At 42.0% G+C, this 18,632-nt stretch overlaps 1 protein-coding gene across 4 annotated transcripts in view; it reads right to left on the reverse strand.

Annotated features, from left to right (window-relative positions):
* Positions 1-4,074: 4,074 nt before the first annotated feature.
* FBXL7 (F-box and leucine rich repeat protein 7) overlaps positions 4,075-18,632 on the reverse strand; it is a 337,214-nt gene continuing 322,656 nt past the window's right edge. For 3 of the 4 annotated variants that reach the window (XM_084619055.1, XM_084619056.1, XM_084619057.1), the window contains one exon: positions 6,218-9,767. In XM_084619055.1, coding sequence (XP_084475181.1) covers positions 9,031-9,767 — 737 coding nt within the window. In that variant the 3' untranslated portion in view covers positions 6,218-9,030. Of the gene's footprint in view, positions 5,326-6,217; positions 9,768-18,632 lie in introns of those variants that run through there. The other variant, XR_014710221.1, reaches the window with a different exon arrangement.

An 18,632-nucleotide genomic window follows, 5' to 3' on the forward strand; every position in this document is an offset into this window, starting at 1 on the left:
GCAAATCAGGAGACTAAATTAAACAACCCCTCCTCCCCCAGTGTGCTCTTACACAATAAATACAACAACACACAGTGGGACAGCTCAGCCCCCTCACAAATCAACTGCCCCCCAACTTATCCACCACATAATAAACAACTATAATTTCAAAGTAGCATCACCCTGCCTGCCTTCGGCACTCCAGCTCCGCAAATACCTGGGAAAAAAGCCTCTCCAGAGATCTAACCGATCTGGGCTCTGCGAGGCCAAGAGAATGCATGGTGCAGAGTTGAGGACCCCCACAGAGAACACTCTGCTGGCAGCTTCCTCCTCCTGTCTAGAGTAAAGGAACTGTAGCTTGTGCCTCATCACCTACTGCAACGGTGATACAGGGAAAGAGGCAGCCTCAGGGATAGGTATGTACCAACCCATGTAGGGCTTCAAAAGTAAAAACCAACACTCTGAATTGCATGCTGTTTAATGCAGCTGGATAGTCTCATTATTCACATAAAGGGCCTAAGATTCTCAGCTGGTGTACGTTGGCATATCTCCAGTGAAGACAATGGAGCTATGCTGATTGACCTAATGGACCAGATCCTCAGCCTTTTGCTACGTTGAAAATCTACAGCAGCTAACACAGAGGTGTGTGTGTGTGGGAGGGGGTGTGTGTGCGTGCGTGCGTGCACGCTCACCAGAGGAATTCTGTGCGAGGAGTGTTTAAAGACATGGCTCCTCCCAGCTGATTAAAATATTAATCACCAGAAAAGACAGGGGCGTGTTGTTTAGGTTAATGACAACTGAAAAAATTTGGCCACCTCATTGCTCATCTCCCTTTTCAGGTTCAACTGGGTTTAAGTAAAAAGTTACTTTACAAATAGCCCTTTGTAAAGGTATAATGATGTGTTTGCTACAGCACATAAGTTATCGGTGTACTGTAGATGTACCCACGATGAGTAACCTCAGCAAGATAATCAAAAAGAACTGAAATGTTATCAGACTAATGCTCAAAAGTGAGAAAATTAAGTTGAGCAGCTTATCTCAAAATGATGCTTGTTTCACTGCTCTATGGGAATACACACATTCAGTGAAACAACCCAATCCATAGGAAAGGAAAGTACCATTTAAAATTCTGTAAACAATTCATTTTTTCTTTGTAAACTTTATCACTTACCTTTCACATTAGAGTGCCTATAGATGCTTTCAGCAGCACAACCTCTATCTAACTGACTATGGCCCCATCATCCATCTATTTCTATGGAGTGGAGAGGATGGAAGGCGTGCACATTGATATGCTCACTGGGTATCAAGCTGCCTGGGGCACCTGGATGATGGGGAGGGGAGAGGTGGTTTGTGACAACTCTTTTTTTTTTAAGTAACAAGTTTACAAAACAAAATATTAAGTTATAATAAACTAACAAGACATGAACAGCTTCCAATTTGTTCAAGTCAAGACAGATCTGTATTTCTCTATGTTTCCACGCTGCTGAGTGTTGTGTGATTCTGTTTGAAGCTCCTAGGTGCTAACATAATATAAATGTTAATAATCAGAAAACAACTAAATGTACTGTTATTGTAACAGCAGTCCTCCAGTGAAGGGTCTCAATTATGCTATAGATGAAAGGGGGGCATAACATCTGAAAACACAGTAAAAGGAAGAAATTAAAAGTCACTAATTAGCCAGCTTTGCTTCTCAACTGGTAATTTATCTAACTAAAGATTCGATCTTTATCATTTAACTGCAGAAGCAATTGTATTAACAGGTACATACAGGAAATAATGAACCTAGAACAAAGAAAAACAGTCAAGCACAGCAATATTTGCTTTCCACTAAACATTTGACTTTTTTGGGGTGGGATGAGGGGAGTGGAACATCAGACTATGCAAGAAGAGCTTGTTAAATATACACATTTCCCTTTGGCACGAGTGCTTTTGCTTGTCTTTCTATTGTTTATGTTTCCCATCATATCCGTTTGTATCAGTGTGAGTCTTCAGTATGTAGTTTCTTTCAAAAACTGAAGGAAAACGAATCATTGCTGACACAGTGCACATAAATACCATATTAGAAATAACGGCTATCATTTCTGTTCTTCATTATGAGGAAGGGGGTTATTTTTAATAGCTTTGTTTTTATTTATTTTTTTAGAAAAAACAACTTTCTGGTCTCCAAACCTCTGCTGTGGCTGTTTGGTAACTTGTAGTTTTAACGGCTTAATGTGGAGAAACTGTGGCCAACTGGATTGTTACAATCATAATATTTTTAAAATCTGTATTAGTGGAGTCCATTTGGAAAAAAAATTCCATTAACAGTATAAATCAAAAACGACAAGCATCCAGAGGACAGGGGAAATGACCCACCATTACTGAAGACAAAAAAACAGGCCGGAGAAAATTGCTCCAGAGAATACAGCTACTATACCGCAGGGGAGCATGAAAACAAATATCTGAGCTATTTTATAGGGAACATTTTATTTCATGGCTATAGTGCTATTATTCAGTCAAATAAATATTTTTCTTTAGTTCAAGTTGGAATTCAAATGCGTATTATCTGGCAGTAATTTGAACCTGCCTTTGATTATCCCTTCAAAAATGGCCTCTGATTTTCTTCAGCCAGTCAGAGTCAAAATTGAAGCGGTGTTGATTCTGGCCCCATTGCAAAATGTTTAAGTTGATATGGCTGAAATGAGCTGCAAAAACAAATATGCTCCTTTATGGGCCTGATTTTACTGTCACGTTTTCCTTGTAGCATCTCATTTACACAAGTGCAAATCAGTAGTAACTTCACTGAAGTCAACAAAGAGAATCAGGCTCAGAAGGTACATTGACTGTTGAAGACAAATAATTCAGAAAAAAAATCTTTTTACTGGCAGTAAATGTATCTATTAAATGCAAGATGGCCATTTTCTTCTTTGGAATATAAAGTTATATTGCTGAGAGTGCCCAGGAGGAATACATTTGCCCACCATAATTCCAGAACTTCGTATGTTATCCTAGCAACTGTTTAAGGAGATTTTTACACCTCGGTCATCCCCAATTTAAAACATGGCTTACTTCTGTGGAGGCTAATGACTTTTGGTCAGTATCCTATGATGGCTGGACAGCAGCTTTTGTGGGTTTGGGGATGTGGATAGCTGTGAGCTGGACTGAGACCTCTGGCAACAAGAATGCACTGCCATTTATGATTGTCAACTGACTTAATCTGATCAGAGAAGGCAGGAGCTGAACAGACTCAAAGTGTCTCTCTCCATCATACCTTGGCAGAACCTCCGCTAGGACTAACATAGGCAAGGCATTTGTGGACAGTTGTGTTGCTGCTGGCCATTGCTGTAGTTGTTCTGGAGTTACTAATATAGAACACAAAAAAGCCGTGTTAAAAAAACATTCAGGTTCCATAGTCCAGCACTCCAAAGCCAGGAAGTGCCCGAAGTAAGGCTGGCTGTACAACCTGAATTCATCCCCCTTGGGGGTTGCAATTTATTTCAAGAAAGTTTCAGTGTAATTTAAGGCATGTAATTTACATATTAATTTGGATACAGCCCTTAATTCCATGATCACATACTATTTTTCCCCACAGGAATCCCCACCATTCTCCCCTAAGCCAATTGGCTCCCAGTCTCCTTGCCCAACCAGTCCTACCCTCCCCTGGCTCCCAATCCCATTCTCCTTTCCCAGCAAGCCCCAGTTTTTCCCTCCAACTTCCAGTCACAATTTGTCTACCCTACTGTCAGGGTTCCCTCCCCACTCTGAACTCTAGGGTACAGATGTGGGGACCCGCATGAAAGACCCCCTAACCTTATTTCTACCAGCTTAGGGTAAAATTTCCTCAAGGCACAAATTCTTTGCCCTTGGAGAGTAACACCAAGTGATTTAACAAAGAATCAGGGAAAAGACCACTTGGAGTTTCTATTCCCCCAAAATATCCCCCCAAGCCCTTATACCCCCTTTCCTGGGGAGGCTTGAGAATAATATCCTAACCAATTGGTTACAAAGTGATCACAGACCCAAACCCCTGGGTCTTAGAACAATAGAGAAATCAGTCAGGTTCTTAAAAGAAGGATTTTATTAAAAAAAAAAAAAGGTAAAAATCACCTCTGTGAAATGAGGATGGAAAATAACTTTACAGGGTAACAAAAGATTCAAAAACACAGAGGATTTCCCTCTGGGCCAAACTTTAAAGTTACAACCCCCGCCCCAGAATACACCTTCCTCTCAGCACAGAGGAAATCACAAGCCAAAACAAAAATAAGCTAACACATTCCCTTGCTAGTACTTACTAATTCTAATGGAGTTGGATTGCTTGCTTCCTTGATCTGTGTCTCGCAAGCACACACAACAGACAGACAAAACCTTCCCCTTCCTTCTCCCCCAGATTTGAAAGTATCTTGTCCCCTTATTGGTCCTTTTGGTCAGGTGCCAGCCAGGTTACCTGAGCTTCTTAACCCTTTACAGGTAAAAGGATTTTGTGCCTCTGGCCAGGAGGGATTTTATAGTACTGTATACAGGAAGGTTGTTACCCTTCCTTTTATATTTATGACACCTACTCTCTCAGACCCAGTCTCACCAGACTCCTTGTCCCAATCTACTCCTTTCCCTCCCTGTGCTCTGACTTTTGTCCCCTCTGCATTCAAATCAGATGGTTTCTTCTTCCATGCTGCTTGAGTTCTGGGGGGACAAGGGGGTGTGGTCATTGAGTGCCCAGCCCCACTCCAGCACACACAGCAGCTAGGAGCAGCAATTACAGGGAAAGTCCAACTTTGCCCCATAGCCCTGCATAGGAATATGCCCACTCACTCTGTGGGAATGGCACATGTACAGTGTGGTCAACACTAAGAGCTGTGAGAGGGCTGAGCATGCCCAGGGAAGCAAAATATGTTCTTTCCTAGCCTTGTTCTGGGATATGGCTGAATTGTTTAGATTGAAATTTTCCCCCCAAAAATCAGCCTGAGGCAGACATCAAGCATGGAAAATTTCAGCCCAAATAGTTAGTTTGGCAAAGCTATAACCACTGAAAACAGGGTCTTATAATGAGAAATATCAGGCAAACTTCATAGGCGGCGCTACTAGCTCTACCAATGTTTTTTAATTACACTTTGGTCTACAGCGTTGACCAACCTGCACTTCTCATCAGTGACTGACATGTTCCTTTTCATATGAGTTTTGACATACTGCAAGCACAATGTTGGCAAAATTAACTCCTTTTTATTAACTTTTTGATTCTCCAGTATAAAGACAAAATTCAGAATTTTTCAAAAGCCACTGTTGAAAGGTTGAAATCTTGGATCCTGATCCTGCTTCAAGATTCCCATTGGAAGCGGTTTTACATTTTGTAGTAGGCCAAGTGAGTATAACCTGCAAAGACAAAAATGTTGAACTTCATACCAATTCTCCATTCTGACTGAGGGAAATAATTCTGGTTTTACTTAATTCTAGAGATAGGAAAAGTGCATCTAAATGCAGATCATTGGGTTTGAGCCAGAATATGTGGTTTGTAGGAAGCCGCTGTCTAAAATGGGGTTAGCTGAAAAAAGGTTACACACATCCTCAATAAGCATAAGAAGATGGAAGAAACTTTCCTCCAGGTAGGTTGTTCCACAACTGACCATTATGGAGTATCTTGCCCTTTCTTCTGAACCATCTGGTGGCCATTGTCAGAAATTGGAGCTGCCATACTGAATCAGATCAGTGGTCCAGCTAGTTAGGTATCTTGTGTTCAACATCTGGATCTGAACTTTATGACTAAAGAATCTTTTATCTGAATTCATTTCAAAATGTATAATCTCCATCAAATCTGAATCTGGAGCAAAGACAGCATGCACACACAAACATACACCCCTCCTCCACACTCAAACTCACTCCCTCGCATATACTAATCAAGTGCTTTTGGTGCACCTGTTTGCAGCAGGACCATTACACCTGTGAGGGGGATTAGACGATAAGGCAACAAACAGTATCAACAAATTACACTGAAATTTTCTTGAAATCAACTGTAGCTTCACAACGAAATAGCACTTCAGATCAGGGCCACTTGAGATTGATTATTTTAAAATGTGAGACTAAGGATGCAAGTCTTCATTCATCTTCCATACACATCCAGAACAATGGACTTCTCAGAACATCCGTGGCTTTGTGAAGTGTAAAGAATAATAGTTATTATGTATCGGTATTGAGCCTGACCCTTGGTAGAACTGTACAGTCAATGGAAAACAGTTACTCATATCATACAACTGCTCTGTGTTCTTATTCTCTTTATTTTTTAAGACCAAGTGAACATTAAGCTGGGTTTTAAACTAATGAAGGTACCTTCAAGAATTTCTTGTTAATGTGATGATATATTGGCATTTGTTTCGCATACTTTACCAATCACCAGCTACATTTTGAGATCAAGTCAGATCAAGTGAGAGACGACAAATTATAAACAGATATGCAAGGCCATTACTACGGTCTCTTGTAACATTTTCTGGAGGAAATCCTGAATTATAATTGACAGTGAGCTATTAGTGAAATGTCCACTCACATACTCATGAACCGAAGGAAACTAAACTTTGGGAATATCTTAAGCCTCTCTCCCCATGCTCAGCCAGAAGTTAACTGATTAGCTCAAATGACCATCCGTATTTGCCAGTTACCAATATATTGCTTTATTTCTTGGTAGTAAATTAAGGCTTTATAGTGAGATTCACACAGTCCAGGCCAATTGAAGACATCAGAATCTTTAACAACCCATGTAGCAGTGTTCATTCCATTTAGCCAGGGCAGAAAGGTAGCAACTTGTTATAAACACTTAAATGTCACTAGTGAGACCTCGAGTGCCAATGGCTCAGCCAAATTCACACCAACCTTGAGAATGGATTCAACAGCTTAACTCTCCTTGGGGACAGTGAAGAGAATAGCTAGCTGGGATAAAATCCACTCTGCAACCTCCTGAGAAATCAGCTTTGTGAAAAAAGGAAGCTAAACTGATGTTAGTTGTCATAAAATGGCACCACTCCCTAACATACACCGATTAGTGACACAGCGGTAATGAGGAGCTGTAAGAGCTTTTCCCCACAATTATTTTGGCTCTTACCCCTTGTCTCTTTTGGACAGTGTTATTTAATTCAGAGGGAACTGAAGGCTGTTTAATGAGTTTGCCCATGAGACCACAATATCCCGCAAGTGAAAAAATACACAAACTGACAAACGGAGAAGCAATCTGTACAGGCTAAAGATCTTTTCTCAGAAGTAGGACACATCCTGCCAGCTTTGCCTTTTATACATTGTGTGAGTGAGGCTACAGATTATTTCCTCAGTGATTATGTATGTTCTTAAACACATGGATTTTCACTTCATCTCAGTGACATTGTTAATGTTGTCTGGAGACGATGCAGCTACTGTTCTTTGAAAAGCAGACAGAGCGTTTTCCTTCCCACATCTCTCTAGCAGAGACATTTACAGTGATTGAACCTAACATATGAACCAGTTGTCAATCATGTGTAGGGGGCCTGCCTGAAAATATCACTTCTAATGAGTCTGGCTTTCAGATCTAAGGACTGGAAGGTACTTCCCAGAAAAAAGTGGGAAAGTAGTTGCCAGAAGACTGTGATGGAAGTTACCATGAAATGATCACATGCTCAGGGAAAGAAGGGGACAACGAGCAGGGAGAAGCCTCAACATTGATTGCACTGGCAAGAGAGAGCAGCTATAACAGTAACACCTGTTAGAGTAACAATCTTCAACCATATGGGGCAGTACTGATATGCAATTTTTTGCTCAACAATGGCCATTTCTTCAGTTGAAAGGAATGTGCTGTCATGGCTGCACAGAATCCAATTCTAAGATGGATAGCATTCCAAATCCCTCTTTCCCAAAGACGTGATCTGATATCAGGGTAATGAATTCCAAGCCTTGAAATCTACTATCCATCCTTTAAATAAGAAGGCCCTAGAAAATGTACGCGCTTCTGTGTATAAATACCTAAACATTCCTTTTACTTAAAAGGAGTCTCAGTTGCAAAGGCTCCTTTTACCGATAAAGGAATTAAAACAGGCTCTGCGGCAACAACGAGAGTTACTGTGAGACAGCCCAACTACTGGGGACTTTCATAGGTTTGCCCTTGTATGACCCACTCTGAGACACTTTCCTAATCCCTGGAGTGCTGCTGCAGTATTTTAATTCACAGTAGTAGCAAAATGGGATTTCTCAGACCAATTTGCAGCTAAGTAAAACGTTGAATTTTCCCCTTAGTTGCCTGGAAAGGAGTATCTGCTGCTTCCTACATTTCTTAAAAATGTTCCTTCCACTCAAGTGCTAGTGACACTGCTAAGTGGACCCAAAGGTCCCCAGTACTAGCAAAGGATGCTTCCAAGCCAACAGAAAAGGCCCGTGCTGGATTAGCGGGAGTAGTAGGTTAACACATTAGTGATCCACATATAAGCTGTTGAAGAGGTATCCCAGGATGGGTAGGATTTTCAAATGCCCTCGGTGCTCGCTAATTCTGCTCCCATTGACTTTATCGACTTTAAGTCAATGGGATCAGAGCTAGGCCAACATCGAACGCATTTGAAAATGCCACCCAATACTGCCCTGGAGATTGCTGGAACATGGTTAAGGGACTCCAAGAAGATGCTACTTAGACAAGGTGGTGTTGCATCAGCCATGCTGGAGGAATTTGGGGGGTGGGTTTCGAGAAAAATAGTGCCCCTGCAGCGTCATGAACACAGCTGGAGCTCAGACTGAATGCTGCTCAAGTTGCACCGCAAAGGGAGTGATTATGTGCTATTCCCCTTGGAGAGCTAGTTCAGGCTAGCAAAGGGTCAGGATTACCAGGGGCATAGCACTGCCATGGTGCTGTGGAGTACTCACTGCTTTTAGGTTAAGGAAGCATCTCCGCAGAGACACAATCAAATAACAAAGTGATAGTTTAAAACAAAAAAATATTCTTTTTAAAAAACAAACCTCACCAGCACCATACAAGAAAGCTGACTCCCACGACCATAGAGAGAAGAGCTAGGTACTGTTTGTGGGAGCGTGTGTTTATACATCAATGTTTTTAATCAAGAGGTGCAGAGTGTCCTTTCAGAAAAAAGCGGGGTTGGTGTGCTCAATAATACAGCGCTTGCAATGGCGTTTAACAAAACGGAGAGCGTCCACGGAAACCTCACAGTCCTGCACGTTCAGCATCTGCAGGTCAAAGCAGTTTGCAGCTACAATCTGTAGGCCCTGGCCTGTGATGCTCTCACATGACTTCAGGCTCAGGCGCTTCAAGTTGAAGCAGTTAAGGGCCAGAAACTCCAGGCCGGTGTCTGAGACCAGTGGGCACTTGCCAATATCCAGCGATTTGAGTTTTGTGCAATTTTTGGCGAGGTACTCCACGCCGTGGTCCGTGATGCCCTCGCAGCCCCGCGCATTGAGGTAGCGCAGTTTGCTGCAGTACTTGGCAATGTAACGGATGCCCACGTCTGTGATGCGACCGCAGTGTGCGATGCTGAGGTACCGCAGACGCGTCTCCAACTTGGCGATCTCCCGCATGCCGAAGTCGCTGACGAAACGGCAGTCGCTCACGCTCAGCTCCTTGATGGATGTGCAGTAAATCATTAGGTAACGGAGGCCTTCATCGGTGATGCGGACGCAGCGGCGCAGGTACAGATGAGTCAGCTGAGTGCAGTGTGCGGCGATGGTGTGCAGGCCTTCGTCCTCAAGCACAAAACAGTCTGTCATGTCCAGGTAGCGGATAGAGATCTGTTTGCCATGTAACGGGGACAGCTTGATGGAGGCTTCGCGGGTCAAACTAATGCATGTCACTTTCGAACAGCCTACATGGAAAAACACAATGTTAATAAGTTGCAAAGCAACTCCTCTGGCAGGATGGGGGAGGTTGGCGTGTAACTGCAGACCTCAACACACGGGTAGTTATGCAGGCATCTCAGTGCTGCCAGACCCCAGAAAGTACTCTGATGAAACAGACACTAGTCCAGGTTCTGCCACAGCAGCCATTCATCTTAAATAACTCCACTGAAGTCAGTAAAGTTACTCCAGTAATCTAAACAACATCAGAACCACAGAAGCGTGGTTTTTCCATGTCCCAAATTAGGTCAGATCATGGCCCTCAATTTCTTTATGAAGGGACAGATTCTGAACTCTATTACCCCAGCACAACTCCAGTAATGGTTTTGGACAACCTGGGGACCACAAGTACATCAGCGCACACTGTTCTCTGGGCTGTGGCGATGTCACCACTGATTTACTTCGGGCATGTCTAGGCTGCCCCGCAGTTCAAACTACAAACGTGAATACCAGTGTGCACTGAAGTGCTGCACTGTATCGCTCCCCTGTGGATGCTCCAGGTGCAAATTAAAAGGTCTCTAGGTTACATTAATGTAGCCCTTTTCTGACAGGGAGATGTTAACACAAGCTAGGAACCTCTTCGTTTGCGCCACAGTGCAACATGGGGGAGTGACAGCACAGCACTTTGGTGCAGACGGCTATTCACACCCCCAGAGTCCAAACTGTGGGGCAGTGTAGACATGCCCCCAGTTGGTGTTCCAGCATCAGAGGCCATTTTACTGTCCAGCACCGCAAGAAACAAAAGGGAACCCCCAGGCCCAGATGGGCTAATGTTTGGGGAACAGAAATGTATGGTCTGCCCTATTGATGCCAATCGGGCTAGTAACCAAGTGACACCCATCTAGCAACTGGATGACAATTATAGTGTATGTCATGGCATCTTATATTCAAGCAACACAACCAGCCTGACCCTTGAATGTGCAGAAAATCTGGAAAATCACATGCAGCACTCGAATGCTAATCTCTCTCCTCTCCATTGTGATTCCCTTTCAAAGTATGTTATATTAAGCAGAGGACCTTTTCTTTCTTATTTTCCATAATAATAATAATAATAATAATAATAATGCAGAGCACTAACCACCAGGCCAGCCAGCCACAGGACCAAACACAGAATTACCAGGAATTCAATCCAGGGACCAGCTTCAGCCCTGACATGAACAGGTGCATTTCTCCCATTTCCTCCTTCTTGGGGTCATGGGGAACTAAGGAGTGCAGCAGAGGCAGCAGGGTCCTTCCCTGAGAGAGGGATGGGGTAGAGGAAGAAAGCACCAAGTGTCACTCTGAAGCCCATTAACTCTGTAGCGACACATCTGGCCTGTTCCATTCTACAGTCTTTAGCCAAGGAAGATAGGACAATGTAGCACAGGCCCTTTGGGGTGTGACAAAAAGTAAAGCAAGAAAATCAGTGTAGATGCCAGGATGAAACAAGTAAAACAGGGAAATTAGAGGTGGCATTAGAGCTGTAGGAACCTCAAAAATTGCCTGTTTGACTTATGCACTCATCATACTAGGTTTACAGTAGGAGCTTTGATTTAGACTTTTGCTTTGGTCAAACAGATGCAAAGTTTAACTGAAATCGCACACTACGTGCAAGTGGCAAGTACTGCACAGCACCTGGGGAAGCCCTAGGATCTTGAGACAGGAAGAACCATTTTGATTAGTCAACAGTGTCCTCAGAAAATCAATACCCCTTTTTCCCTTTTGGATATTCTGGTTCAGGTCTCTGCAGATGATGGTGTGGTTTATAATGAGAACAATCAACCGAATCTGGAAGACTCAGAATAAACAAATGTGTGCGCACACACACACGACGGCTGCAAGGAGAGATCCAAAGGGAGGCAATGCAATTGGAGTTCAGCCATGTAAACATTCCTTAGACTAGACAACAGAAGATGGCACAAGGGCCTACTCCTCCAGTTGGGTCTGCCCAAGTGGATGCTGGCAACCTGGCACAACCCCACTTATGTCAGTGCAGTTTGGCGTGAGCACGAGGGTCTGTCTGCACGGATCTGACTGCAGGACAGTGGTATAAATGTGGACTCTTTACAAACAGATTAGGATTTATTTTTAAAATTAAGATAGTGAGAATGAAGGTCTGCAGACAGAGAGAAGGAGAAGAAAATTCTGCTTGTTGAATATTCGAGAAGAGGGAAATATGAATGACTAATGCATTTCTGAGATGAAAATGAAAAGTTGAGTCTCCCCGCAGGGCTGGATTTACTGTACATGGCCATGTGATCACTGTTTTGACAGGCTCAGCATCTCCTTGTTGTCTAGTTACTTTGGCTACAACATATGATATTTGTTGGGAAGGGTGTTCAGAATGATTTCACCAGAAGAAAAGAGTGCACATTGATTATAGGACTTTTTTTTTTTTTTAAGTGAAGTGACATTTTTCTGGGTCTGTAACAATTTTTCTGTCCCAAATAATAAAGATATAAAAACAAACCCTCATACAGCAAGATTTTTCCATAGAGGAAATGTAACTAATTTAAAATGCAGGAGAAACTTCCAAGTGGAATGAAAGAACCTTGGCCAGCATATGTTGGATAATAGTTTGCAGTCAAGCTCAAACAGCTCCTGGAGTTATCTGAGGCCTGCTAAAGGAGTGGATGTTGAGAGTTACAGAATTTATGTTGTGGAAAACTCTGATAGTTAATAGGGATGCCTGTTTTTGACATTAAAATATTGATATCTTATCAGTGCCAAAGAATAGCCCTTAAGAACAAAGAGACAGCTGAATGAAACATATGGAAGTGAAATTCTTTACATTAATTAGGTTTTCTTTTGGGTCAAAGAGATCCAGGCTTTCATAGTTTTATTGATAGATCATATACTGTGACCAAAACTGCCACGGTCTCCATTATGTCACACAGCACACCCACCTAAGCTTTCATGCTTGTTACTATACCACATGTCATGTGTAAGCCCAAGCCTTTTTTTCAACTACCCCTAGCATTTAATCACAGAGGAATCTCAATATTTTGGGCTAGATTTTGGCCAAGAGTCCATCAGAGTCCAGCTAGACACATTAGGTTCAGAGAGAGACTGCAGCAGTCGGAGCTGCCAGGAGAGCATTACAACCAGAATTCCTCCGGGGGGCTCCCAGGCAGCACACTCTGGTGTGTGTCCTGCATCAGCCTTGAAGAAGGCGCATTCTCGCATCTCGATGCTCTACTAGTGCCTCCCTCACTCTTGTCCCCTTACAGGTACTTAGGTCCCACAGGGACTCTAGGAAAGAAAAGCATCGAAGCTCCCCATTAGGATCCCACCAATCCCTGTGTGCAGGCTAAAGAGGGATGGGAACCTCTTTGTGCCCTCTCCCTCTTGTGCATTTGCACAGAGGCTGATCAGAATTTGACCCCGGCTCTTAAACACTGCTCATGCAGAGCTGCACATTTGCAGAGCACTTCTCCTATTTAGGCTGCAAGCTTCTTGGAGCAGAGATCCGCTCTTACTCTGCTTGCAAAGATAAAAACATGAGAAAAGGGAGAAAGGTGGTGTGTGGATTATTGATGAGAAGAAGAAGGTAGGAACTGTGGCTTGAATAGGAGCTGTCCACACAGCTATTGTTTGTACAGCCCAATCTCCCCCTCCAATCTCTGGGGTGTCACCTACAAACCCTAAACATGGCTAATCCCCTCTCTTCCCCTCAGCTCCCACATGACCTTTTTGGATCAGGGTGCCTCTTCCTGGTGACCCTCCAGAAACTCACAAGGGAGAAGCAAAAAGAAAAGGAGTACTTGTGGCACCTTAGAGACTAACCAATTTATTTGAGCATGAGTTTTCGTGAGCTCACGAAAGCTCATGCTCAAATAAATTGGTTAGTCTCTAAGGTGCCACAAGTACTCCTTTTCTTTTTGTGAATACAGACTAACACGGCTGTTACTCTGAAAAGGGAGAAGCAGTTTCCTGATGGCCAGATATTCGGGTAGCGGGCTACCTGTCCCCCGGATGATAGGGGGCAGACCTAGTCCCACTTGAAATGGATGTAAAGAGAAATGGGAAACAGCAACTGGAAGAACTAGGCTGGTTCCTATGGGTGATAAGAGATTTTTAAGGGTGCTTGCATAGTACATGAACCTGAACCTCTGTATGATCCAGATTTGGATCCAACCTGCAAGGCCCTGGCAGCCCTGGAGACACACATTAAAGCAGATCTGACATTCTCTCCCGTAGAGGGCCTTGCTATGCATTCACTAGATCACACATAGTTAAAAACACCTGAGATAATTGCTGGCCCTATCGTGTTGCATTTGGTTTGTTTAGGTAGATGCATTTCACCTCCCTTTGCATGTGCCAGCAAGTACAGCATAGTGTGCAAAGCATTTGAACAGTGAAGTTACTCAGCGAGATCATTACACAGCCTGGCATACTGCCAAGCAGCCCTTCACACACCACAGGCTGACAGCAAAGAGGAGGTAAAAATAATACTCAGCCATCGAGAGGAAGGAGAAATAATGGGATCCTGTTTTCGAAGCACTTTCACAAGTACCCTCTATAACAAATGCTTTGAAAATTAATTTAGAAGTGGGCTCCTCAGCTCCAAAAACAAAGGCTTGCTGAAGATGCAAAACCCAGCTCTGGATTTTACGCACCCCCAAAGTTCAAGAGCATTGGTTTAGCGCTCTATAGAGGTTAGGGCTATTCTGAAACGTTTGACATTCAAACATATGAATGTTATAACTAGTCAGTTTAATATAAACTAGTTATAAACTAGTCAGTTTAATATTATAACCCTCCATTTCACACCTGGGTAATTTAAACCAAAGAGGCTAAAGGTTTCGTGTTAAACAACACAATTGCATCTTAGCTATTATGCTGACAATTAGTCAAACAGCTCCCTCTCACTTCGCTTTATTAAACCTCTTTCAGTTACCACAAACAGCCTTGTTTACTTACACTATACTGGGAAAACCATGGAACTGACTGTACACAGTGTTGCCAAATGCACAATTTCTCCTGTTTGTCTGGATGTTTCATGCAGCAACACAGCAAAGAAGAACATCTTAAAAATAGGAAGCTGTGACTGGAAGGCCACAAAAATTGGTAGGGGAACTCGGGCTCCTTTGGAAACCGCAGCGTTTGTCAGTTTTCAAAAATGAGTTCAAAGTAGCTCCGTGTTCTGCTCCTGTCTCTAAAGAGGTTGGGCACCTAGCTCCTTAAGGCTCCTTTGTGTCCTTTTAAGGGACTTTCCAGTCAACTGGGATTTACATCTGGGATTCTCCAAGATTACAGTGGGAGTCACTACTGGAGCCAGGAACTCTAGCATTCTAATCTCTGCTTTCAGTTCACTGGGCCAGGAGACGTATGGTCTGAGCACAGGACTGCACATCCAATTCATTGCATGCTTTTCCTTTGGTCTTTGGACTAATCTTGCACCACTGAATTTAACTGGAATTTTCCTCTTGATTCAGTGGTGATAGGATCAGGCTAATGTGTTATGAAGGCTTCACCATGGAGTCTGATGAATGGCATTTAAAAAAATTATTAAAGCAAAGTTGCAATAAAACATTAACCTACTACCTCGTACATTACTTATTCAGGATCAGGTTAATACTCAAAGAACCTGGCTCAAGATTCTGGCTTGCTGGCTGAGGAGCCCCCCTCTCCTGACTACACTAAACAGGGGGGACCAAATTTCTAAATACCTATCCTCTTTTTGGTGCTTCTCCTCTTGTGCACATACTTGGTATGAAAGCTTTTCCATTACAAGAACAATCCATATTTTACTCTCCCACCATTCCATCGGAGGAGGCAGGGGAGGGTCACATTTTTCCAATAATGTGTAATACAATGTCTAGCTGCTAACAATAAAAAAGAAATTAATTTTACTAGCTCCTTTACTGGAGCATTAAGTAAGCAGGGCCAGGGATCTCTAGGAAGCTGGCATTTTGTCATAAGAATCTCTTTCATTTCCTCACAAGTGGTCATAGGGTCACAACCACCACATGTGCAAGTATGTTTCCCTTTCCCCACATCCCCTCACAGAGCGCCTCTTAGAAGCACAAATATGATTGCTCTTAACTGGAGTCAAATACCATCTATACAATAATTTATAAAAATTGTCTTTAGGAGCTACACAACTTGAAGAAAGTATATCCCCTTTCTGATATAGGGCCCCATTAATCCAGATCAATTAATTTTTGTCCAAATCTGTCTCCCATCTTTTCATCTGGGTTTATTCCTATCAATGGATTTTTCAATCAAAATAGTATGCATCTTAAAAATTAAACATTTTGTTCCAGCTTGCTCCTGAGTTAACTCCTTAAATGTGGTTAAGATCTATATAAAGCTGCTTCATATCCAGATTTCACAATAAAATGTTTGACTTGTAAATATTGAAAATACAGGATATTTATGTTATTTATATTATTATATATCTCTTGGTCTAATTTCAAATCAGCACTCAGGAACAGCTGTCCGAACTGAGCATTCTCAGCTCTTACCTGCAACAAAGAGTAACTCTGAAATTTCCTAGGGATAAATTCCTGATTATTAATGCAAGTAAATAAGGCAGAAGGCCACTGTGACAGAAATGTAGAAAATTTGTCCAAAGCTGCTAAGGTGGTCTGGATGAAAAGGGGATTTTTTATTTCTGATCACCTACATTTCTTTTTAACCCAGCAATTACTATGAATAGCTATATTTGGGCTCCAGTCTTATTTGGTTATACCCAGTGTTTGGATGGTCTATTGTTAATCCAATTGATGTAATATTTTAATTGTCAGGTGCTGAGTGCTATTTTTATGTTAGAGTGGGAGCATGCCCTGCAGTAACAATCCTTACAAAAATAAATACAGAGAAACTAGTGGTTAACTACTTTTATATTTGTATCATGCTTTTTCTCCCAAGGCATTTCAATTACACACACATTTGATCACTGAAGTGCAGACACTTATGGTACACACCTCTAGAAACTAAGGCTCCCTACGTCACTTCCCATAAGTTGTAGAGATTTAACTTGATCTCTAATGTCCATACAGAGTAGACAGGGCCTCCTCTTTTAAGGTCAACCCATAAGATTCCCCCTGGCTAAACTGCATGGCATTTGGTTTATCTACCTAAAGAATATGAAGGGCTGAGTTCACAATGAAGAGATTTGAATCAGTGGTATAAAAGAGCCTTTTGTGCAGCTCCAGTGACTTCAGTTGCATACAGGACTTTGGTAGCCAGAGTTGATGGCTTAGTGGTCTAAGCATCAAGTTCAAAATTCCCATAGTTGCTCGTTTACTGTGCTTGCACACACATGCACAATAGCAGATGTCCCATAAGAGCCAATGAAGGGTGTGCTAAAAGGGAGAAAAATGGGAGCATGTGGGCCTGAGAGAGCTCGTCTGGCTTCAGTGTTGCCAACTCTTGTTATTTTATAGTGAGTTCCACAAACTTTTCTTCCTGGAGCAATGTCCGGTTGAGCGTAGGCTCACACAGGCAATTGCTTCTTCACCAATACAGATAACATTTGTACTGGATGGAAATCAAGTATAACTGATTATTGATGTAATCTTACTAGGAGCTTTCAAGCAAGTTGATAAACTGTCACCTGTTTGTAATTTGATCTAGTCAACATCAAAACCATATGGAGGCATTTTTAAAAATGCCTGAGTGGTGAGGTTTGTAGGATATTTGCAAAGTTAATGTAAACCTCAAACATAAGATTTTCTGACATTTTCATTTTATGGATGTTCCCATGATAGTGTGTGAGTTTTATGATTAAAATATTTAATAATAGAATGGCCACCTGATATAATCTTCAGAGAGAATGCCAAGATAAAATCAATTTAAAAAAAAAAGTTATTACACATATTTATCTGTGTACTTGCCTGTAACTATGTCTAGGCATCAGAGAATTAAAAAAACTCTGACCTGTGTTGCTATTACATTATTACAATTCTTCATGTACTTACTTCAGCTGAACTCCTAGAACTTGGTCTAAATTCTACTCTTAGTTGCACTAGTGTAAATTCATGTACATCGGTGATGCTACTCCAGTTTTATACTGATGTAACTAAAGAGAGAGAAGAGACCAAATTCTGCCGTCAGTCAATCTTTTCCCCATATCTTGCGCTGATTTAGTATCAGCCTTTTCCTGCTCCTTTGGCAATTTCACTTCTTTGGATACAAGAAAATCTTCATCTCTAACTGTGGGCACTTGGAACAGTCCACCTGTTTTTAAATTTAGTATGAAAGTGTCCTCTCATATTTACATAGACTCTAGTTTTCCTTTCCTTCTGCTTTCATTTTTAACTGTAATTCTATTTAACTATGCAAGGTATGGTACACAGTATGTAAAAAGATGCTATAAAAATACAGTTGCACTGTATTGTTCGGAAAGAATTTTAAAATCCAGTTTATTTTTCAGTACCTATGGCATTCAGGCCAAATCCTCAAGTCATTCCTCTAGTAAAAGATCCATCAGGTCTGATTCTGAACTCAGACTGATGTGACTTCATTGGCTTTAATTAGTTTATGTGAGTTAAAATCCCACTGAAATCAATGGTCTTAATTCTGCTCTGAATAAAGGTTGACGGCTTTCAGCTTCCACTGAAGTTAGGTGCAGGTGAAGTACTTAGGACCTCATGGGTCCAGGCCCAGGGCATGGCCTGTGTTTACTTTTGTGGATCACTCAGTTTGGACACTGGGGGGAAAAAGACATTTTTGTTTCTAGATACTTCCATTTCCTGCGTTACACACACTAGTCCAGTGCTGAGTGTTAAGGACTTTAGCTTTGCAGATGAATGTTTAAATGAAATACAAAGCAACCCTGACTGACACATTTTATATTTCTAGTTCTATTTTTGTAGGGGATTTTAGCCACATTTTTCATCCTGGTG

Source organism: Lepidochelys olivacea, assembly GCF_965140295.1.
Source record: "Lepidochelys olivacea isolate rLepOli2 genome assembly, chromosome: 2".
NCBI lineage: Eukaryota > Metazoa > Chordata > Testudines > Cheloniidae > Lepidochelys > Lepidochelys olivacea.